This window comes from Haliotis asinina, chromosome 10, assembly GCF_037392515.1.
Source record: "Haliotis asinina isolate JCU_RB_2024 chromosome 10, JCU_Hal_asi_v2, whole genome shotgun sequence".
Lineage (NCBI taxonomy): Eukaryota > Metazoa > Mollusca > Gastropoda > Lepetellida > Haliotidae > Haliotis > Haliotis asinina.
Genome location: NC_090289.1, coordinates 24,101,209 through 24,123,090, shown reverse-complemented (window position 1 = coordinate 24,123,090; position 21,882 = coordinate 24,101,209). Strand labels below are relative to the sequence as shown.

Sequence of the window (21,882 nt, the reverse complement as noted above, 5' to 3'; positions counted from 1 at the left end):
ATCTTCTGTTTGGTTCCTTACTGACACCAAACTGTACCACACTATACTTGACACTGTAGCATGTATTCTGCCTTGGTCTTTGTGGGTACCTGGGAGCAGTTGGGGTAGGTTAGTGGGTAAAGAGTCCACTTGTAACACTGAAGATCTGAGTTCCATTCCTCACATGGGTACAATGTGTGAAGCCCATTTCTGGTGTCCCATACTGTCATATTGCTATAATACTACTAACAGCAGTATAACTTACTCACTCACTCATTGCAGGTAGCAGACCAGTAGGTCTACACCAAGTGAGAGGCAGATGTTGTTCAACTTATTCTTCCTTGATTCATACCTACTACTTGATCTGAAAAGGTATTCAAACAGCAAAGCTGTAAACTTAGAATGTTTGAGTCACCGTTACTATCAACCCCCAACACCACTCCTTTCAACAACCGTGAAAGTTGAATACTGTTTGCTGTTACTGATCAACATACTGTCCAGCATGTCAGCTATGGATCAGAGTTCATCACTTGTGGTAAAGTGTTTCTATTCCCACAGATGTGTCCGGTCATAAGGCTGACCAGTGGTTTACAGTAAATACTACTTATTGCTGTATTTGTCATTATGATAAATCCAGCATCAAAATTAGTACCAAATGAGAATTACTCAAAAGCTATCAAATGCCATCAAATCAATGTCTTTTGCTAGACACATAGTGTATCTATAATGAAACTGGGTTTTCAGACTGGCAGTGCCTTGATCTTCAACCTAGACTAAGGCTTAGTCTCTGAATATATACAATTTTGACAGTAATAAACCCATTTTAATCAAAAAGGAGTCCCAGCGAGACCAGAGATTCAGAACATGAGGAAATCTGGACCATCTTCTTTCAAGGCTTTATTACCATGATTACTGTAGAGGAGGCTTGGCATTAGGCAAAATAACGTGGTTTGGTTCGAGGACCACCTGTTACTTGTTACACAAAACAGCAAAGATTACACAGAAGCAGCTGTAAAATCCTTCCAATAAGTAGTGTCACTGATTCAGCATGCTGAAAACAGGTGGTACTGTAGTCTTAAGATCAAATTCCTTGAGTGATAACTGCATTTATCATTAATATATAACAAAAATGTAACTTACTAGTGGGTCTAACTTCAACTCATAAAAATGGGAGCTCCAGGAAGCCCCAACTATTACTTTTCCGGGTCCTTACAGTAGGGCTGGTATGGGAAGGGAAAACTGGAATCCAGTACCTGCATGAACTTACCCGAATCGGAAATGAGTACCCAGAAATGTATAGAATACAGCACTTTTGAAACCTTTCTGAATATTCAATCATGATTTAAGAGAGATTATTACAGGAAAACTGAAAGGGTGGCAAAAAGACTTTAAAACTGATCTCATGCTATTTAATTTGTCTGTTAAACCAATACAAAGAGTAATACCATTACTTACACTCTTCATTCAAACACATCACTTCTTGTTCCTGCTGGTAATCATAGTAATGAAACATTACAGGTCATAGCCCATACACAGATAATTCACAGTCACTGATAATAAGCTCCATTAATCAGACAATACCAATGATGTAAATGTGTGTTACGTCATGAATGAAAAAGAAAAGACAAGCTATTATTTGCCCTTGTCATTACAGAATTCTCCCTCTTTCCGGGTATTTGATTCCCGCTATGAACAACCCAGATTCAAGTACCCAAGTAACCAGTCCAGCCCTATCTTTCAGACAACATGAGGACCTTGAGAAGTAACAGTTTAGAGTACTGTATGTTATATAGAATACATTTATTCAGAGCCTGGAATAAATCATTGATCATGTGGACTGACAGATGAAATGAGGCACAAAACTGATCTGAAAGAAACAACCAAACACTTAGAAAACTCAATGAATAATATTGTGCATAATCAGGACGCAGTGAAATATTTCTCTGCATCCATTTGCTACATCAGAACATACCTTTTCGGAGTTACTTCATGGATCAAAGAACACATCTTATCAGCAGGATCATTGACTTGACCCTTGAAAAAAGCAACTTTTATTGAGACTATTGAGAGGGAAATAATTCTTGCCACAGCGATTGTCCACTGCAACATACTCTTGCCACAGCGACTGTCCACTGCAACATACTCTTGCCACAGCGATTGTCTACTGCAACATACTCTTGCCAGAGTGATTGTCTACTGCAACATGCTATTGCCACAACGATTGTCTACTGCAACATACTATTGCCACAGCGATTGTCTACTGCAACATGCTATTGCCACAGTGATTGTCTACTGCAACATACTATTGCCACAGCGATTGTCTACTGCAACCAAGTAGTGCAATACTATTGCCATACTATTAATTTTTCTCTCCTTGAGTCGTCTCATTTGAAGTCACTTCACAAATAAATGTATAGTTTATATGAAATTAAAAGAAGCTGAAGTACTGTGAGTCTCTTTTGATAACTGACAAGAATCTGAAACCCAGACCAACTTAACACTTAACGGGTGGATGACTTAACCCATTTATGCAAAGGGTCTCATATTTTCATCGAATGTTTTGAGTCAGTATATTTTGGCAAGCATTAACAGGGATGGGAAGTCTTTTTACCAGTAATTAAAATTCTCTGTACTTTTTTACGCTACAAAAGTGAGTCCTAGTAGTGGGATGATATGCACAAATGGGTACAGGTTATTTTTGCAGCATCGGGTAGGTGCATTCACATACGAGTCAAAATAGCAGCACCTGTGTATGTGTCTTCAGCTGAGGAAGTGAAGGGACTTGTGTATTTCATATCATATATCATGTAACAGCTATAGTTGGCTTGACTTACTGGTAAATTTCATTCTGAGTACATCATGAAAGGTTTTAGAAGTTGTAAACTACCATTACTTTTCTTCACCAGTGTACTGAAATATTTGTTGACTGTGGTATTTTATCCCATTTATAATCGTTTTTTCAGACTTTCTGTAGATCCAGAATGGCGACATGTCCTACTACATCATTGTACATGCCACCGCGATGGATGCCACTTTTGCAAAGGATATTAGATCATCATTAAATTTTGAGCTGGCTTCTTCTGGCAAGTAATGAAAGTGAAAGGAATGAGGTGTCATTTTACCAGTAAATAAATTTTCCACACATTTCTTATACTGCAAAAGTCTGTCCTATAAATGGGACAATATGCAGATGAGAGAACATAAATTAGGTGATATATTAGGCTAAGGCAGGTAAAATCAACCTCTTAAATCTTAAAATGAATGTTTTCATTTGAAAGCTTTCATGGAATAAAGCCACGCTGATGCTATAATTGTTCCACTTCCTTGGATCGCATGATCAGAAATTGATTAGTTTGGCAGTTAGAAAGCAATATTCTGCTTACTGGTATACAATGTGGTTTGTGTAAGAAATAGTAGTACTGATTTACATGAGTATTGAGTATAAATACTTACCCAAGGCCCTTCACTTCCTCCAGACGTGTGTATGAATGCACCTACAAAACACTGTAAACTAACCCTTTACCCATGGTTTTCATATGTGAGGGGCAGCAGAGGATTTAGGGATACATTCATCAACTCAAGTCGTCATGATTAGTTCATCAGAAAACATTTTATGGGATCAAGGAATACTCATGAAATCTTAAGATTTGAATTAGGTAATACACATAGTTGTTAGTAAAAATGTTACAAAAGCCAGTTTGATTGTATTCCATTCATTTGTAAATTAGATGAGTCAGTCTAAAGATTTAACGGGTTCATCTCCCACCACCCGAGTCTAATATATTACCTAATTTAAGGTTGCGGATCTGCATATCATCCCATTTTGGGGATGGTACATTAGCGGAAAATTGAGCATGGAAAAAATGCAAACCATTTTCATTTTATTTCCCTACCTGAACAAAGTTTTAAACACATTCTAATAACTTACATAGTTAAAATATCGACCAATACAAAATCATCGAACGTCATATTTTGCAGATTTGGGCAGGGGACCCGTCTTGCTGATGAAAAATCTATAAGTACTGTGGTTCAATCACTAAACAATTTACTAGCTTCATTCTGGTCTATACTGCAAGTTTCTATCTTCAACAATAGCAGGGAATGCTTTTTTGAAGTACCATCCCAAAAATGGGACAATATGCATAAATGGGTTAAAATCAAAGTGAATGAATATGGTGCTTCTGGTACTTTGTGCTAGTCATTTATTAATGGAAGTCAATTACTAAACTATCAATAGTCACATACTATTGACGTATCAACAGTTTTTCATTTCTGCCATCAATTAATTGCTATCTGAGACTCAAACTTCGCAATTCATCAACAGTTGGATGCACTGTTACAGCCTTATTCATTGTCTATTGAGATCAGAACTTTGATCCTCAATGGTCCATTGGTTTAGGAGAATATGTCTACAATAAACAGAACAACATATGATGTCTAAGGCAACTCATAACAGATAAACAGGCTATGATTTGCTAATGTACCTTTGAGTCAGACTATCTAACTGGCAGTCACAGAAACTCTGAAAATAGTGACAACATACAGGAACATCCTAAGTTACAAACTTCTACAAGCCTTTAGCATACCATAACTACAATATTATTAGAAAACCTATCACAGGCAAGCAGCCTGGTAGTGATTTCTATCCCTTTGTAAACATCTTATTATATCTACATAACCAGCCTCTTCATTCAGTCTTGTTAAATGTTAACAATAAACATACAACACAGTCCACAATTTATATACACAACAGACTACAGACAAATTTGATAAAGAGTTGAAAAAATTAGGAAAAAACACTAGCCAATTCATGGAAATAGGTATTCAATGTTTTGGATGCATCAATTATTCAACGCAGTGAGCTCTGTAATGACTGATGGAGGACCAAATCTATAACTCTTGATGAATATTGATCCTCCCACATGCCAGCTGTGTTCATCAATACAGAACAAACATGCTCCCATACATATGTTGGTACATAAAGATCATGTTGAAGCTATATCGATGTGATCAGATTCATATTCAGACAAGTGTAACACAGGCCTAGATTGAACATTGAGCTGACTAAGCATATTTTAAATATTCACTGAAATGTGTGTACCTTCAAACATAACTTTCAGCCAGTTTACATGATCGATGCATGTAATTTAATAATAATTCACTTAACATAAAAGAAATTAGGGACCAATGAATTCTTTCATATTATTCATGCTATGTATCCTGGTCTTTACTTTATTTTGACCAGTATACACAAGTTGACAATATATCTCCCTTATGTGCCTATGTTCAGGAAACAATAAAGTTACAGTGATTACCATTACCATGACGACTGCAAAATTATATTCCATGTTTAAGTGACTCATTCATCTAGCTTGGAACCATTATATTCCTTACTATGCTATGACATTTGTCATTACAAGTAGTGATGCAGGTTATAGAATGAGACAGGTGATGAAGTTGAAGCATGGGCCAATAAGGATTAATGCTGCAAGTGCAAGCTCCACTGCATGATTATTTGATTTATTGCTCATGCAGTTGAACAAATACGCTTTTGATATGTATTTATTACAGCTGATGAGGAGTCTAGTACAATATACATGTGTGCCACCAGTGATTTAATAATCAGATAATCATCTCATTATTCTGCATCATCAATTCTTCATTATTCTATTATTTTTATACGCTCTCAGGATTATGAAAATCTTTTCTGTATTGGTATTAGTGAATATGCATACATATACAGTATGTGCAGCACTGATCTTGTACATGCACAATAGTTTCCCGTGTGTGCAGACCAGCAGTTCCTAGTATGTGCATGAAAGTTTCTGTACAGGCACAATAGTTTCCTGTGTGTACAGACCAGCAGTTCCTAGTATGTGCATGAAAGTTTCTGTACAGGCACAATAGTTTCCCATGTGTGCAGACCAGCAGTTCCTAGTATGTGCATGAAAGTTTCTGTACAGGCACAATAGTTTCCTGTGTGTAGACCAGCAGTTCCTAGTATGTGCATGAAAGTTTCTGTACAGGCACAATAGTTTCCCGTGTGTGCAGACCAGCAGTTCCTAGTATGTGCATGAAAGTTTCTGTACAGGCACAATAGTTTCCCGTGTGTGCAGACCAGCAGTTCTTAGTATGTGCATGAAAGTTTCTGTACAGGCACAATAGTTTCCCGTGTGTGCAGACCAGCAGTTCCTAGTATGTGCATGAAAGTTTCTGTACAGGCACAATAGTTTCCCGTGTGTGCAGACCAGCAGTTCCTAGTATGTGCATGAAAGTTTCTGTACAGGCACAATAGTTTCCCGTGTGTGCAGACCAGCAGTTCCTAGTATGTGCATGAAAGTTTCTGTACAGGCACAATAGTTTCCCGTGTGTACAGACCAGCAGTTCCTAGTATGTGCATGAAAGTTTCTGTACAGGCACAATAGTTTCCCGTGTGTACAGACCAGCAGTTCCTAGTATGTGCATGAAAGTTTCTGTACAGGCACAATAGTTTCCTGTGTGTACAGACCAGCAGTTCCTAGTATGTGCATGAAAGTTTCTGTACAGGCACAATAGTTTCCCGTGTGTGCAGACCAGCAGTTCCTAGTATGTGCATGAAAGTTTCTGTACAGGCACAATAGTTTCCCGTGTGTGCAGACCAGCAGTTCCTAGTATGTGCATGAAAGTTTCTGTACAGGCACAATAGTTTCCCGTGTGTACAGACCAGCAGTTCCTAGTATGTGCATGAAAGTTTCTGTACAGGCACAATAGTTTCCCGTGTGTGCAGACCAGCAGTTCCTAGTATGTGCATGAAAGTTTCTGTACAGGCACAATAGTTTCCCGTGTGTGCAGACCAGCAGTTCCTAGTATGTGCATGAAAGTTTCTGTACAGGCACAATAGTTTCCTGTGTGTGCAGACCAGCAGTTCCTAGTATGTGCATGAAAGTTTCTGTACAGGCACAATAGTTTCCCGTGTGTACAGACCAGCAGTTCCTAGTATGTGCATGAAAGTTTCTCTTCAGGCACAATAGTTTCCCGTGTGTGCAGACCAGCAGTTCCTAGTATGTGCATGAAAGTTTCTGTACAGGCACAATAGTTTCCTGTGTGTGCAGACCAGCAGTTCCTAGTATGTGCATGAAAGTTTCTGTACAGGCACAATAGTTTCCCGTGTGTGCAGACCAGCAGTTCCTAGTATGTGCATGAAAGTTTCTGTACAGGCACAATAGTTTCCCGTGTGTACAGACCAGCAGTTCCTAGTATGTGCATGAAAGTTTCTGTACAGGCACAATAGTTTCCCGTGTGTACAGACCAGCAGTTCCTAGTATGTGCATGAAAGTTTCTGTACAGGCACAATAGTTTCCCGTGTGTGCAGACCAGCAGTTCCTAGTATGTGCATGAAAGTTTCTGTACAGGCACAATAGTTTCCTGTGTGTGCAGACCAGCAGTTCCTAGTATGTGCATGAAAGTTTCTGTACAGGCACAATAGTTTCCCGTGTGTACAGACCAGCAGTTCCTAGTATGTGCATGAAAGTTTCTCTTCAGGCACAATAGTTTCCCGTGTGTGCAGACCAGCAGTTCCTAGTATGTGCATGAAAGTTTCTGTACAGGCACAATAGTTTCCTGTGTGTACATTGCAGCAGTCATGGCAGTATCCTGTATGTGCAGCAGTCTCCTGAATGTGAAAGTGGGGGAGGAGGAGGGGATGCTGTACAGCAATATTACACTAGTGTAATACTGCTAGACACACGTCATAACGCTTTACATTAAGGATATCACAATGCTAATGCCACTATAGAAAGTCATCACACTGCCGGCAATCAATTTATGATGGAGAGTAATAAACAGAATACTAAACAGTCTTCCATGTAATACTATTTTATTAAACGAGTTAATGAATGGGTATCAAAAGAGTGAAGTGTAACTAAAAGTACTGAGACCAAGATTACTTAGACTGCCCAGGACCACATGTAACTATGAATGAGAATAGCAGGAAAAGTTTCTTTAATCATTTCCTATGCATCTTGAAAACCGGAAGTGTAGGGAAAGGCCACTTGAATTATAGTGTATTCACAATAGTAAAGTTCAACATGAATATATTGAAAAAATTAGCTTGGTCCTACTAATGACCGACTCCCACCAGTATAGTTTGCTACACCAAAATGTTTGACTGATGTCCAGATGAGATCCAGTTTTTCCATGGACAATGTAATCCCCTAAAGCATACACAGCAATGTCTGGTGTTGGTGCGTTCAGAGCTGCTGATGATGCAGTGCTGTTTAAAAAGCATTTTAAGACACTATCATTACTCACCTGTCAAATGAGCTAATATTTGACGCTGACTTGTGGACTAGCAGGTGATAATGCATCATGATGTACACTTAGTGTCTCACTACAGTCATGATCATGGCAGTGCAATAATCATCACGCGAGAGAGGGAGTAGTGGGGATTGCAGCACATATCACAATATTAACTGGAGAAGATTCACAATACACTTGAGGTTCGGGACTGGTACGTAGACTGCAACAAACTAGAGGTTCGTAACACAAAACACTATGGAGGTTCTCAATTACAACACATGGGACGTTCTCTACTGTTATAGTGTTAACACATTAGACAGGGCTCTAGATAAGTGTTTCTCCAATCTGGGTATTTACCCATGTTGTCTGTTATAAATGATCTTCAGTGGGTACTGACATTTTCCAGTAACATGGTCGTTGTTCAAAGAGAAATACACTGTTATGTCTGATCAGGTTAGAGAGTTGAGTTTGAAGCCGCACTCAGCATGCTCAGCAATATTCCATCTATATGGTGGCAGTTTGTCAACAATCAAGTCTGGACCGCACAATCCAGTAATCAACAGCATGAGCAACGATCTGCACAAATAGGATATGATGACATGTGTCAACCAAGTCAGCAAGCCTACCCATCTGATCCCATTAGCTACAAGCTATGGTTACTGAAGGCCAATATTTGAACCCGGACCTTCACCGGTCTGATGAGGTTAGACATCTGAATACTTGGCGTACTATCACTAACCCACACACTTGTAAGGGACAAACTTACCTTTGCCAACTGACAATATGTTCAGCATACTGGTTTTATCCCATTTGTGAGAACTCCCAGTTGTTAGACATAAGAATCATGTTAGTTAATAGTTCAGTGCAAATAAGTAACGATGACCCATCCCTACACTGAAAGTGGGGACAGCCCTGTTGCTTGTGGGTACCCACAAGAGCCATAGTCTATTAATGAGTTCTTCAAAGGTCACACGCAATGTAAACACAACTTTGCAGATTCTGATACCTTCAGGTATGCAATCACTGAAACAAATCATCAGAAATGCCAATTCAACCTATAAAGTTGAAAAAGAAACACGATGAAGAAAAAGCCCACAAAATAGGAGTTCATACAATTCACTAATTTTGAACCAGCACTAGGGAAAAAAGTGTTTTCAACAGCTATGCTGCAATGTGCTCATAATGCATGCGCATTGAATAGAGCTTGAAACAGTATGTCTGCCGAGAGTCTGAGGTCGTGGACAGTAGTCAAATCTTGGTTGTGTACACAAACAAGCACATAGTCTACTGATTACATAAAAAAGCATGTAGATTGTGATAAGCTGACTCTCTCACAAAGAAAACTCAATGTCTGGTGTATTGACACCTGTATGTCTGCCTGCCTGTCTGCTAATGACAACATGCAATGCACAACTTCTGTATTTGACAACATGCAATTTGAAATTAGCACCTATCGGGCTTATAAACCATAAACAAAGAGTCGGCTAAGTGTATTGACAAATGAACCAGTGGCCAATGAAAACACTTCATTACACTTTAGCACACCCACCAGCTCTGACTGGGTTGGGTATTGTGGCTGCTTCATTTCAAGGGAGGTAAACTCGAGAACAAAATATTGCACTTTTGATTTGCAATGATACGCTTAGAGTTCGGTTTACTTGTTTTTTCTTTTCAGCACTGTGTTTGGTATAAGTGATTCATGAATAAGTGATGCCCGTGTTCTAATTATGTTTGATTTTTTGACTGCATGTGATCTTTAATGCAGAAGACATTGTTCAATGAAGTTATTGTTTTCACTAAAGAACATTGAAAGATACAGAAATAATGAAATATATTATCAAAGATATGGAGCAGCCAGGTCGACATCGATACTTGCTGAAGGCCTGTCATATAATGGAAAAAACTGTCAAGGTTAAAGAATACATATAAATTATAGTTGTACAGTAATTAGGTAGATATCCAATCAGAATATCTGTAAGTTTTAGAATAATATCAAACTAGACCAAAAAGTTATGTTTTAATGGCAAAATAAAAACCATTTTGTACAATGTTATGTCGAGTTTATTTTCTTCAAACTTCTGGGTAGAGATTCTACCAGTAGAGATGGTGATTGGAGTCTCTACTGGTTGAGCCTCCGATCCTACCTGTAGAGATATACATTTATTACAATATCTACACATCTTACTTTCAAAACTGGTAACAATGACGATAGCACTAGACTTTATTTTGACACACGTTAGTTGTGGTTGTGTGACACTTTCTAGAACATTTTACTCCTTGTTTTTTACAACGACATCCGTTAGATATACAGTTGCCCTTACAAGCACGTACACTTGATCCCTGTGTCATTCTTGTTGTCCAGCCTGTGTTGAAGCCTGGATAATTGATATTTCTTCTAAACTGGTGATATCCACATGTTGTAATGATGGAAAGCAAACATTACAGATGTCAACCAGCTGCTCTGCACCAACCATATGCTGTGTATAGCTAGTATGTTGCATCTTTCCCTGCAGCTTGAGCTTGTAGGACGTTGCATGGCAGAAGTCGAGGATCTGTGTTAGCGCAATCCACTTCGTGAATGCATACTCCAACAGTGTCCCCTTCCTTGAGGACACTGTTTCTGAGAAGTACTGTTCAACGTGGCATCATAATGAACTTGCTGATTGTTGGCTGCCTTCAGATATTTATCTGTTGCAGTTTTCTGAACCTTGCTGTGTGATGTGTCAGGTTCTAGTAGATCTGCCTGAGTGATGTCCCGAACAATAAACTGGCCAACAGAAAGTGGTTCATCAAATGGGTTACCTCCAGCTGGAATGAAGTCTGGATCCTCCACAGATGTTATCTGGAATACTCTCTGCTGTTGTGGATCGACTGTTTCACAATGTACTGTGGTCCTCCCAAGCACTTCTATTCCAGTTCGGACTGTTCTTGCACCATCCGGAAGATGGTACTCCTCCCCAGAATCACTTTTGGTAGACTGAGATGTGGTCTGGTAGATGTCTGCACAATCACTTGAAGTCTGGTTTGCCAGTGGGCCAATGAAGAAAAGACCTGTTAAATCTACCTAACTTGAATGCCCTGCTCATCCAGTATTTCCAGCACAGCACAGTCAGTTCGAGGAGGTTGGCTGAAGACGACTTCTTGGTTGTTGAACTAGTGGAAGTGTAGATAGCATATGTAACATGAAGAAGACCCTGGACCCAGCCCCTCTCTGGGTTTTCCTCTCTCCACACAGCCCTATGAATGTGGATGACGAGGTCGCCCATGAAGGATGATCATGCCTGTAAAAGTACCACGTTAGTTTTGTTAAAATGAAACTTAAGGAACAATAAGAATTGCATTTTCCAGTACTTCTAACAGCCAAACAAGCAGAAGGTCTGGACAAGCTTCTCTGCAACTTCAGCAGACCGCTTGGATGTCAAAGCGTGCATCCAGCTGAACTTGCTGAAGTGGTCAAGCATATGTAAGATCCACTTGAAGTCACTATCTGGTCTGCTGGTTATGTCAATTACATCAAACTGGACACAGGTCAGGAATCCAAGTGAGATAAAGGGCTTCCCTGATGCAGGTTTCTTGACTGGCATGCACGTGGAACATTCAGGGCAAGTGCTGAGGACAAGTTTAACCAAGTCATGTCTGATCCATGAGTAGTTAGCCTTGATCTCATACCATGTTTTGGCACGTCGTGAATGACCAACTCTTATGTGACATCTGCAAAGAAAAACAAGGATTTAATTTTCTGTTTCATTCAAATCCACATAAAGAGGCAAATGCATAAATTGTTGATTAAATAAAGTATTAATTATAATGAATACTGTGAATGTATAACATACCGTTTAACTGTGTCAAATATATCCTCCTTGGTGATGACAGGGCATGATGATTTCTTGCAGTAGAGAATCCTCCTAGATCCTATCTTTTGTAGCTTGAAGTGCTTAGCACACCAGAACTTGAAATGGCTGCCTGCTGAAAACTTTACACCTTTATCCAACTGCAGAACTTCTACAGCTTTGTCATATGCTTCTTGGGTGATACAAAAGCTTTCTTGTTTCTTCTCGTTAAGCTGCACTACGTGGTCATCCAGCAGTTTGTAAAACTTGGCCTTCTGTTCCTCCATTGTCCTCTGGTGTGAGATGATCTCTTCACCTGATAACTGGTTCATGCTCAAATCTATTCCCCTTATATACCCATAAACAGTGTAACATCTCTGACATCTGACATACCTACAGCCCAGTATATGTACATTTACTTAAAACAACAAAAAGATTTCACCTACTTATAATGGAAGAGTCCTAAAGACCATTTAATCCATGAAAGTAAAGGAAGAACCAAGTAACGATGAAAGCTGGATTAACAGATTAAGATTGACTGGAACTGAGTAAACAATTCTATTACTTAACTTAAGGTTGTTTTTTGTTTCAAACATATCATATTTCTAGAGAAACCTGAATTGGTGAAAAAGCATGTCCTTCACCTGATGAAGGAGTAAGCATTAACTCCGAAACGTTGTGTTCTCACATAAAGAAGTTGTTATCCATAAAAAAAATCTTCATTCTTATGTTTGCTTTTTCTAACACTGTTCCAGGAAATACCGAATTGGTTTGTTGTTACAAGGTGTAGGTGGCATGTGGGCATTCTGGGAGGAGGGGTGCAGGGTGATTACCCACTTGGACTTACCCACCTGAGAATATTATTGCCTGGTCATTTCCCCACCTCTTTGAAAAGCAGTGTTTTTAGAATAACTGTTTTTAATGATAACTGAGACTTACATCGGAATGAATTCAAACTTCCTACTTTTAACTATGACTCTGAGATGTAGGAGTTGGGGTGGGATTAAAGACTGCATGTATTTAACATCTCATTGTAAACAGTACGAAAATAAGTAAATCACTAAGTTTTTCCTGGCAACAAAAGATCAAATAGCAACCTAAAAAACTGATTTTTTCTACAACCAACCACAGCATGTAAGGAAGGTGTGACAAATTGTTTTACGTTTACATTATGTTTACATATATGAAAATAAATTTTGTGTTTCTAAATATTCACTGGCTTGTAGTGTAGGACTGCAGTCTCAACCCTGACAGATTTGAGCTTCTACTGGTAGGGATTGTGATTGTATAGGTTCTTTTATATGATCGGAGTCTCTACTCACAGTCTCTACCAGTAGAGACTCCGATTGCAATATCTACTAGTAGGATCGGAGATTCTACCAGTAGAGACTCCAATCGCAATCTCTACTGGTAGAGACTCCTATCACAATCTCTACTGGTAGAACCTCCAACCACAATCTCTGATTCTACCAGATTGTAATCTCTACCCTGACACATACATCGGCTGTCTGTGATGACGTCCATATCATATTGTACTGTCCGACACTAAATGCCTCCAGGCATCAATTTTTTCTTCCAATAACTCTCAAGTTACAAAATTGATCAAGCATGGACTTTGTTCAATGTTTTAATATGCATGTGATTTTTTTAGAAAAAATGCCTGTTCTGTTCTGTTCACATGATTCAGTAAATTAGCGAAACACTAATTAGCTATGGTTAATCCATTCTGTCGGACAGGGGAGTAAGGTGTGCTGTCTTTGTTAATTACCAATTCCACTATCTCACAATTGGGGGTTCTCACAAATGAGAGTTGAGAGAATTCCATCACTTCATCAGTATGTTTATTGAAAACTAAAGATGGAAACGTAATTTTCCATGCATCATCAGTTAGTATTTTTTCAAAAGCCTATTGCCATCATGTTATCACCAGTGTGTGAGTGACAGCGGCATGCAAATCTGTCAATATTCTATCAACAGCAACCTTCGATTCAAAACACCTTCCAATAGGTTCATTAATAATTTCTTCTGAAATGATAAAATTTTCAAAAGATGGTCTTCGGACAGTGACAAATGGCAAAGTCTTACTTTCGGGTGATGTTTTTGAAGACGAATACTCATGCGATTTCCAAGAGTCCATCCATCTGTTGACAAACAGTATGTGGCAAGACGTCCTAACAGGACAAGTGATTTTATTGGAGGATATTTTCAGAAGAACAAATCAAAATAAGTGTTACAAACATAAGTAGCTGTGTTTGTGTGATTGTTCCTTTCTGTAGTTCACAAAGTGTAGAGTCACATAATGAAATGCAATCCATAATCTGCACGATCCACTCGTTACATTTGACAGTCAGCTACTTTGTTACGGATTTGTTTTTACCAGTAAATCAAGGTACGCAAGTCAAAAACTAACCAAAATGTTTCTGTAATTTCCATTGTGTATTTGGGATGCTACTGGTGCATTTCAGTTGGTATCTTGGAAATTTCAAAGCATATTTACGTAGAAAAGCAGCTTATCTAGTCTTCTGATCGAAGTTCAATATCTGGACTTCCTAACCAAGCGATACATGATATGGACAATATACAAATTCATTTACCTCTTCCTTTGAAGTGGTGGCTAGGTTTTTGCATCCATTAGAGTATGACTGAGTTAGGCTCTAACAATCATTTTTGTTAGAACTATGTGTTTGTAGGTGGACTATCAGTTGTCGAGCTTATTGTCTGCAATAACACAAGACAGGGGCAGGGAGACAAGGACGGTCGATACAATGGATTTTCCAGCATGATAATGACCAAAAACACTGAAGACTACAAAAAACAGTGGTTGTTGTAGGAAGACGGTTTTACACTGACCCATTTCCAGCCCAAATCATAACCCTATTCAGAGACTAATAAAAGGACAGAATAATCCAAAAAGACTTGAAAGAAGAAGAAAAAGAAAGAAGTGGTCAAATATTGAGATACGCTGTCACACAATATCAAACCACACAGCTGCCAATTACTTCATGGTTTATTGATGCTTGTGTATATGTGAAGCAAAACTGTCTTAATTTTAGTATTTTTACATTACATTCCAATTCTGCACAGGTCTGAAGCTGAATATGTACATTAAGAGTCAGTTTCAAGAATGCTTCGTGTGAAATGTTTGACCCAGCCATTCTGTGAGTTTCGTGACTGAGGACTACTTGGGGCTAATGAATATGCAAAAAAGGCAACATTTGCTTATATCATATAATATATGTCATAAATACCATAACCATGGTAACAAGAATACAGAAAAGGAACCTTCCCTCATGTTCATCTGAATCCATACAGTTTGTCAATTTTATTCAAATCAAATCCCACTTGTTTCCACAGAAATGATAAAACCCAAATGTAGAGTCTACACGGGTGAGGTAGACTTCATCTCCAAATTCACTGTACATGAGTCTAAACTATTCCAAAGTACGAACATATTTTCTTTCTTTACACTAGTAACAGCAACAGTCTCATGACATTTCCATTTCATACCTCTCACCACATTTACTCTATGTTTACAATTAATAAATATTAAAGGTGTCCTCACACAGAAATCTGAAAACTTCTGTATTTGATGCATAAATTACCTCAGATATGCAATGAATTTAGAAGCCTGCATCATCAATGACACAACGCTTCTGGGCACTTGGTCCAAATTTTTAAACTTCTAAATGTTTACCACTAACTGCTCAGTGCTGATTAAATACCTGACCTGCCTTACTTTCTATTTGGTCGTTTATAACAATCACAGTCGATGCCTTCATGAAAGTTCCAAACTGAAGTTGACTACCCAAAACAAGTCCATGACTCCCTCTCATGACACCAAAGAGTCATGATGACTCCAAGTTTTTCATGCCTGAAAGGCAAAGACTGAGGGACAAACAAGGAAACACAAGACCATGACAAAGAAACACCCTCTTCAGGCAATATCCTTCAACATAAGCAATTGCCATATGCCAATAAAAAAATTACTATACAGTAACAGAGGAAGCCCTCTAAACCAGCATGCACTGGGACAGGCAAAATATGCCCGTATAGTAACCATGCCAGTTTTGCTAACTTTTCCTTTTTCAACCTGAGAATAATATTCTGTGTGGTTTAAAATACAACTGACCAACATGTTGACATTCATCATATTCTTTATTCAACAATAAAGACAACATTAGAAAATACAACACTAGTGTACATGTGTGTACAGTAATTTATATCTTTTTGAGTAGGCTGAGGAACAGTACCAAAATCTTTCATCAGCTGATTTTCTGTTCAAGAGTTAATTCCAATCTCACCCGCTTGTCTGGTCTAGCCATCTTGACATGATGAGCGAGTGACAAATTGTGACACGACAATTAATTTATAGCACGGGCGACAGGTTTCACTCACCAATTTACCTCACCTACGTAGGCATCATCCTTAACCATACTCCACTGTATTTATGTTGTTTATACACATTCTGCTAATCTTCACAGTCATCTTGACACAGCGAGCGACTGACAAATTGTGAGACGTGACTTAATTTAACCTGCCAAGTGACAAGTGTCGCTCACCTCACCTACTTATGCTTAACTATCATCCTTCATAGCATACTAATACTGCCAACCAAAGTAGAGTCAGGATAGCTGATGCCGGTTTTGTGAGTGCAAACTACTGAACAAACGGTCAATTGGGCGGTCTTTAATGTGCCGAAGTATGAAGTAGGCTGATACTGGATTAGAGAGCATGCAAATGATCATAAATTAACTAGCTTCTGTCAGGTCCAAATTCTAGTGCCAATATAGAGAGCATGCCAGATTGGAGGGATGCCAGTTTTAAGGGCTTCCGCTATTTTTGCCTTTTTTAAACTGCAATTAGCATCTATCACCCACTTTCCATAATGCATTGTTAACCAAATTTGAGACTTACAGCTGGTTATTGCTGGTCTATTTCATAACATCTAATTATAAAATATATTAAGTAATTACATAACCTAAGACAACTTATTCCACGCCAAAGTGGCTGAACTAATTCTGATAAAAGCTGAAGAGATTTCAGATCCTCACTCACTTACCCATTACATTACTTCATGGACAAGTTTAGGTAGCTAACACTACAGGAAAACACAGCCTCGAAACACTCAACCCCAACACTTACCATGCTTAAGGACAAAACTCCTTTATTTTGTGCATCATAAGACTTGCCCGACTACTAATGAGACTAAAATAATTCCACCAATATTCAGACCTACACATTCAGGCAATGCAGGCATCCAGATTCCTTGTAATGTAAAAAAAACAATACAGAGACCATGGACTGTTTTTATCATAATTACAAAGTCCTTTGTGGATTAAAAGCACTTTAAAAAGCAATGTCAATATTCAATCCTTGTGATGATGTATATACAACAAAACCATTGAAACTGTATAGGCCATAAGGGCAAAAACTTACGCATCACTGTGCCTCATGGCAAACTTGACAAAAACATTCTGCTTGATATATTCTACTGAAGATGTGCTCAACGTTAATTTATGCTCTGCAAACAAAACTGGGAGACAGAAGCACAGCACCCATTCCTATATCACCATGCACACAATGTTGAGGTAGGAGATAAAATGAGTGTCAGTGTGATGGCCAAAATTAAATCTTTACAAAGCTTACATGTAGACAAGAACAAATAGCAGCAAATAAATCTACCTTATAAGATGACCCTTATCATGTTTTATGATCTTATCATTATGAAAATGGCATTTTCAAATGACTACTACTGCAAAGACCCACCAATGTCCACATCATGTATGGAGGCCATTATAACCATACACATGCTACATGTGTGACAATATGTGCTTGCAATGTCATAATTATTAATACTGTATCTCTGTTGTCTAATGCCACACTTTATAATTCACAGCAGTCACCACTTTGTCTGCAAGGATAGAGGGGTGACAAGACAACTATAAGGTGTGCTCCCTGTTAGTAAGTGTTACATTTTTAGCATTGTCCAGATCTGAAGTGCTCCAAGGTGTAAGAGGGACCTCAAGATGGTGATAAGAACATACCCCCTATGCACTGTTTAGAAAAAACACGCAAGATCCAGGCAGTTCCTCCTGGATTCCGCGGCTGCAGAACAAATCGCGGAATTTATCCTTTCCATGCTAGTGTTTCCTCCAGACCGAAAAAAGGGCAGGGTGAAGTTTTTACAGAAAATGGCACCCTAGTTTGAATAGGGCACAATAAAAACCAAAACAAAATGATGAGGTTGAGCCTCATGTATTATTAACCTGCAGTCTCCTTTGCTTTTTATTCAGGAAGCTTTTCACAACAGCTTTCAAGTTGGTGTCATTGTGGCTGTCGGTGTTTAGGCTGATCATAAGATGCTTGTTACAGTTGCTGACTTTCAGTCTGTTCCTGTGCTCAGTCACTACTAGCAAGTACCGGGCAGGGCGCAGTAAAAAGGGGCAGGGCATAGTAAAAAGGGGCAGGGCGCAGAGCGCTTCTTAAACGCTCTGGAGGAAACACTACATGCAGAAAACGTCTGGTCTACGGAAAACGCATTTTCTTGCAGAATCCGTACAGAATTAGCCTTTTTTCTGCTGCGGAATTTGCTTATCTTAAAAACTGAGTGAAAACTGACTGACAGTCGAAATGAAAAGTAGAGTTAATGTCAAAAGTAGGATCGGTTACACATAAAATGAACTGACATATTTACTGTGACAACATTTTCAAAATAATCATGATTAAAGATACTTTATTAATAAAGCAAGTTTTAGGCATCATTCAAATAATATTATATGAATTTGACACGGCAATTATCTTCTCAAAATCGATCATTCTGAAAACTGAAATTATTTTAGATTTAGTCTAAATATAAAATTGTTATCTACATGAAACCGGAAGTTGTTCGTCTGCAAGTTACGAATTCCTGAGCACAGAAAAAGGTGTGGGTCCTTTGTCATCAAACTTACTCAAGATGTGATGTGTACTGTGGACTTAACTTTATATCTGTGTTTGAGAATTTAACTATGAAGGTCTGTATACTGTTTTGGTTGTTTTTCCCAAATGTTTTAACCACAGAATATTTTGCAGAATGTTGAAAAATAGTAACATTTTGTCTACAAAATATATAATTATGCTGAGGTGTTTTGTTTTGTAGGTATTGTTGCTATCTCATTTTCGAGTTACAATCAGAGGTCAGCTTGGCCTTGGGGTCAGCGCCCTGGGGGGGTTATATAAGCCTTGCCTCGGTCTGGCGCTCTCACTTTTCAAAATTGTTTTTGTATTTGTATTTTCTCTTACAACACTGTGTGCAGAATTTGCTTAAATTTGCCATGGAATTCTTAAAAATTTGCCACAGAATCCAGGAGGGACTGGTCCAGGGGTCCTTGTGGCAAGACCTATGTTAAGCATACAGAAGTCCATCAGATAACACTATCGCAAACTATCCAAGGCCACAATGCAATCTCAAATGCTACAGTGCCATTTTCTAGCAGTGTGTATCTGACCAAGTCTCAACTATTACTAGCTGCTATTCGCAGGAATATTTACATTAAATCAGCTAGACATGCTGATCACTGATTATGCTATACTGCCAAGGAAGGACATCCACAGACAAGGCGTTGAACATTTTAAGTGAATTCATGGCACAGTCAACATGGTCAACAAGTCATGTTGACATTCTTTTGAACTATCACGTTTGGGGAATAGCTAGTTGGAATAGAGTTTTCCTGGGCAGAGAAAAGAAAACCTCCTTACAACAATTCTTAAAAATCTTTCTATGAACATAATAACCACGCAATTCATAATCATATTCTTCAAAACAAATAGCATTTTGTACAAACACCAGCATTTATCATATGCAAGTATATCTCTGGAAAACAGTTATTTGGTATGCACACCTATTACTGTGGCTAACTATTTCAAATAAAGAAATATCATAATATGTAGTTTTGTACATCTTATTAGTGTACTAAGAATTGGTTTTTTCTGTCAGTACAGTAATATCATAACTTACACCAATATAATTCATCACTTTGGTTGCATCTAAACTCACTTCCATAGAGATAAATAGAATGTTTGTTTCCACTCAGCAATATACTGTATCTTGTAAACAATCTGGACCAGAAACTCCAGTTTTGTGAGCAAATATTCACAACCAGCCATGGTGACATGCTATCAACCACGTCATCAAGTCAGTTTGGTTGCCTCCTAATCCTAGAACAATGATACCTTAAATGGGGCCTATTCCAACCCAGAATATTGAAAGGAGTTCACATATGTGTGTTAGTACTAGGTTCAATATACACAGCAACTTAACCATCGCCTGCCACATTGGGGTTTGATAAAGCTGCTACCAGTAAACTGCCATCAGTAAAACTAAAATGCCATAACGATTTTTCGTTAAATTCGCGTGTCTGAGGAGACGTGAATATAAAACTATTTGTGTTGAATATATTTTTACAAATTTACTATTGTTTAGGGACAGCCCAAATGGAGCAGCGGGCGAAGGGAGGTAACTCTGTAAACGATTTGTCGACAAAACATTCCAATATTAGTCACATGAAATTCCATAAAAGTAAAAGTTAAACTAAAGGTTATAATGCTTATGAAAAACGTGGAAAATTATTCGCAACTGGTTGTCATCTAGAAATAGCGCAAAACATTCACACGGGGATCTTGTTACAAACTGCTGAAGTGGCAGCTCGCACTTGGTCAATTTCAATATCAAATTGACTGTTATGAAACAAGATTTGAGACTACACTTTAAGGCAACTCCTCCTGCTTTCTCCCTTGTGACATGGATAGGATGTAACCACCTATCACGTGTAGTCCAAAGATATTACACACAGTGCTGTCATGGGTCAACTGCCGGTGCCTCGGTTGCATCTGTCAAACTCGTTGTTCAATGGTGAACGCCCGTCGCTTGCACATGCTGTCGAAACATGGCTCAGACTTGTCACACGTATCTGACGTGTTTAACACACCAATAAACCCGGCATTGTTGCATAATTTGGGGGTATTTTATAATTAAGTCAACGGAGAATGAACGCGAAAGCTTATCTGAAGAATATTATTATTTCCTTTACCTGATTTCATGTTGTTTTTGCGAGCCATTTCAGTTCACCGAATGCCGCCGGAAATGGTGTTTACGTCGGCTACTCACGGAAAGAGTCGAGGCTTGTCGAGTGAGGCTCAGTGAGCGGTGTCACGTTTGTTGAAACTTGATGATGATGATTTTTAACGGTGGGGTCACCCATTATGTTCTGTGGAGTGGGGGATGGGTGGGTGGTGTCATCAGTTTTGTGCACATGTTCATTGATTTTGTACACAACAAACTGCTGGGTCATTTACTTGTACATTAATTTTACATTGTACACGCATTTCCATAAAAACCATCATAATCCCCGAGAAATATATTATGACCGGTCCCTAACGTTCATGCGATGTGTATAGCGTTCACAAGAACCGAATTTGATTTAGCAAAATCCTAAAATGACACATCAATACAATCATTTCAGGCACCAATAGAAGTAATATTGCTATTTCCTCTTACTTCATAGATCCAGTGTATTTTAGGTTAGGGGGTCATTTGATATTGTACATATTTCTTCATAAAATCATCAACAACCCAACCTTCCAACTCCTTTTCATACCTCCTGACCCCTCGACCACTACTGCAACAATAAATGGCAAGTCCCAAATTATAATGTAATATTTGTGTTTAAGCTTTATATTAATATTATTGCGTGATACACAGCCCTACCAACAGGTATAAATAACACCTTTTCTTTGTGAGTCCACGGCATTTTTCAGT

At 38.5% G+C, this 21,882-nt stretch overlaps 1 protein-coding gene across 2 annotated transcripts in view; it reads right to left on the bottom strand.

The window, feature by feature from the left end:
- The window catches only part of LOC137298029 (spermatogenesis-associated serine-rich protein 2-like), a 47,864-nt gene extending 26,640 nt beyond the window's left edge, over positions 1-21,224 (bottom strand). For both annotated transcript variants that reach the window (XR_010957710.1, XM_067830064.1), the window contains exon 1: positions 21,155-21,224. Coding sequence is in view for 1 of the 2 variants with exons in the window: in XM_067830064.1 (XP_067686165.1) it covers positions 21,155-21,182 (28 nt within the window). In the remaining variant the exon portion in view is untranslated. The remainder of the gene's footprint in view (positions 1-21,154) is intronic.
- Between the last annotated feature and the right edge of the window lie 658 nt (positions 21,225-21,882).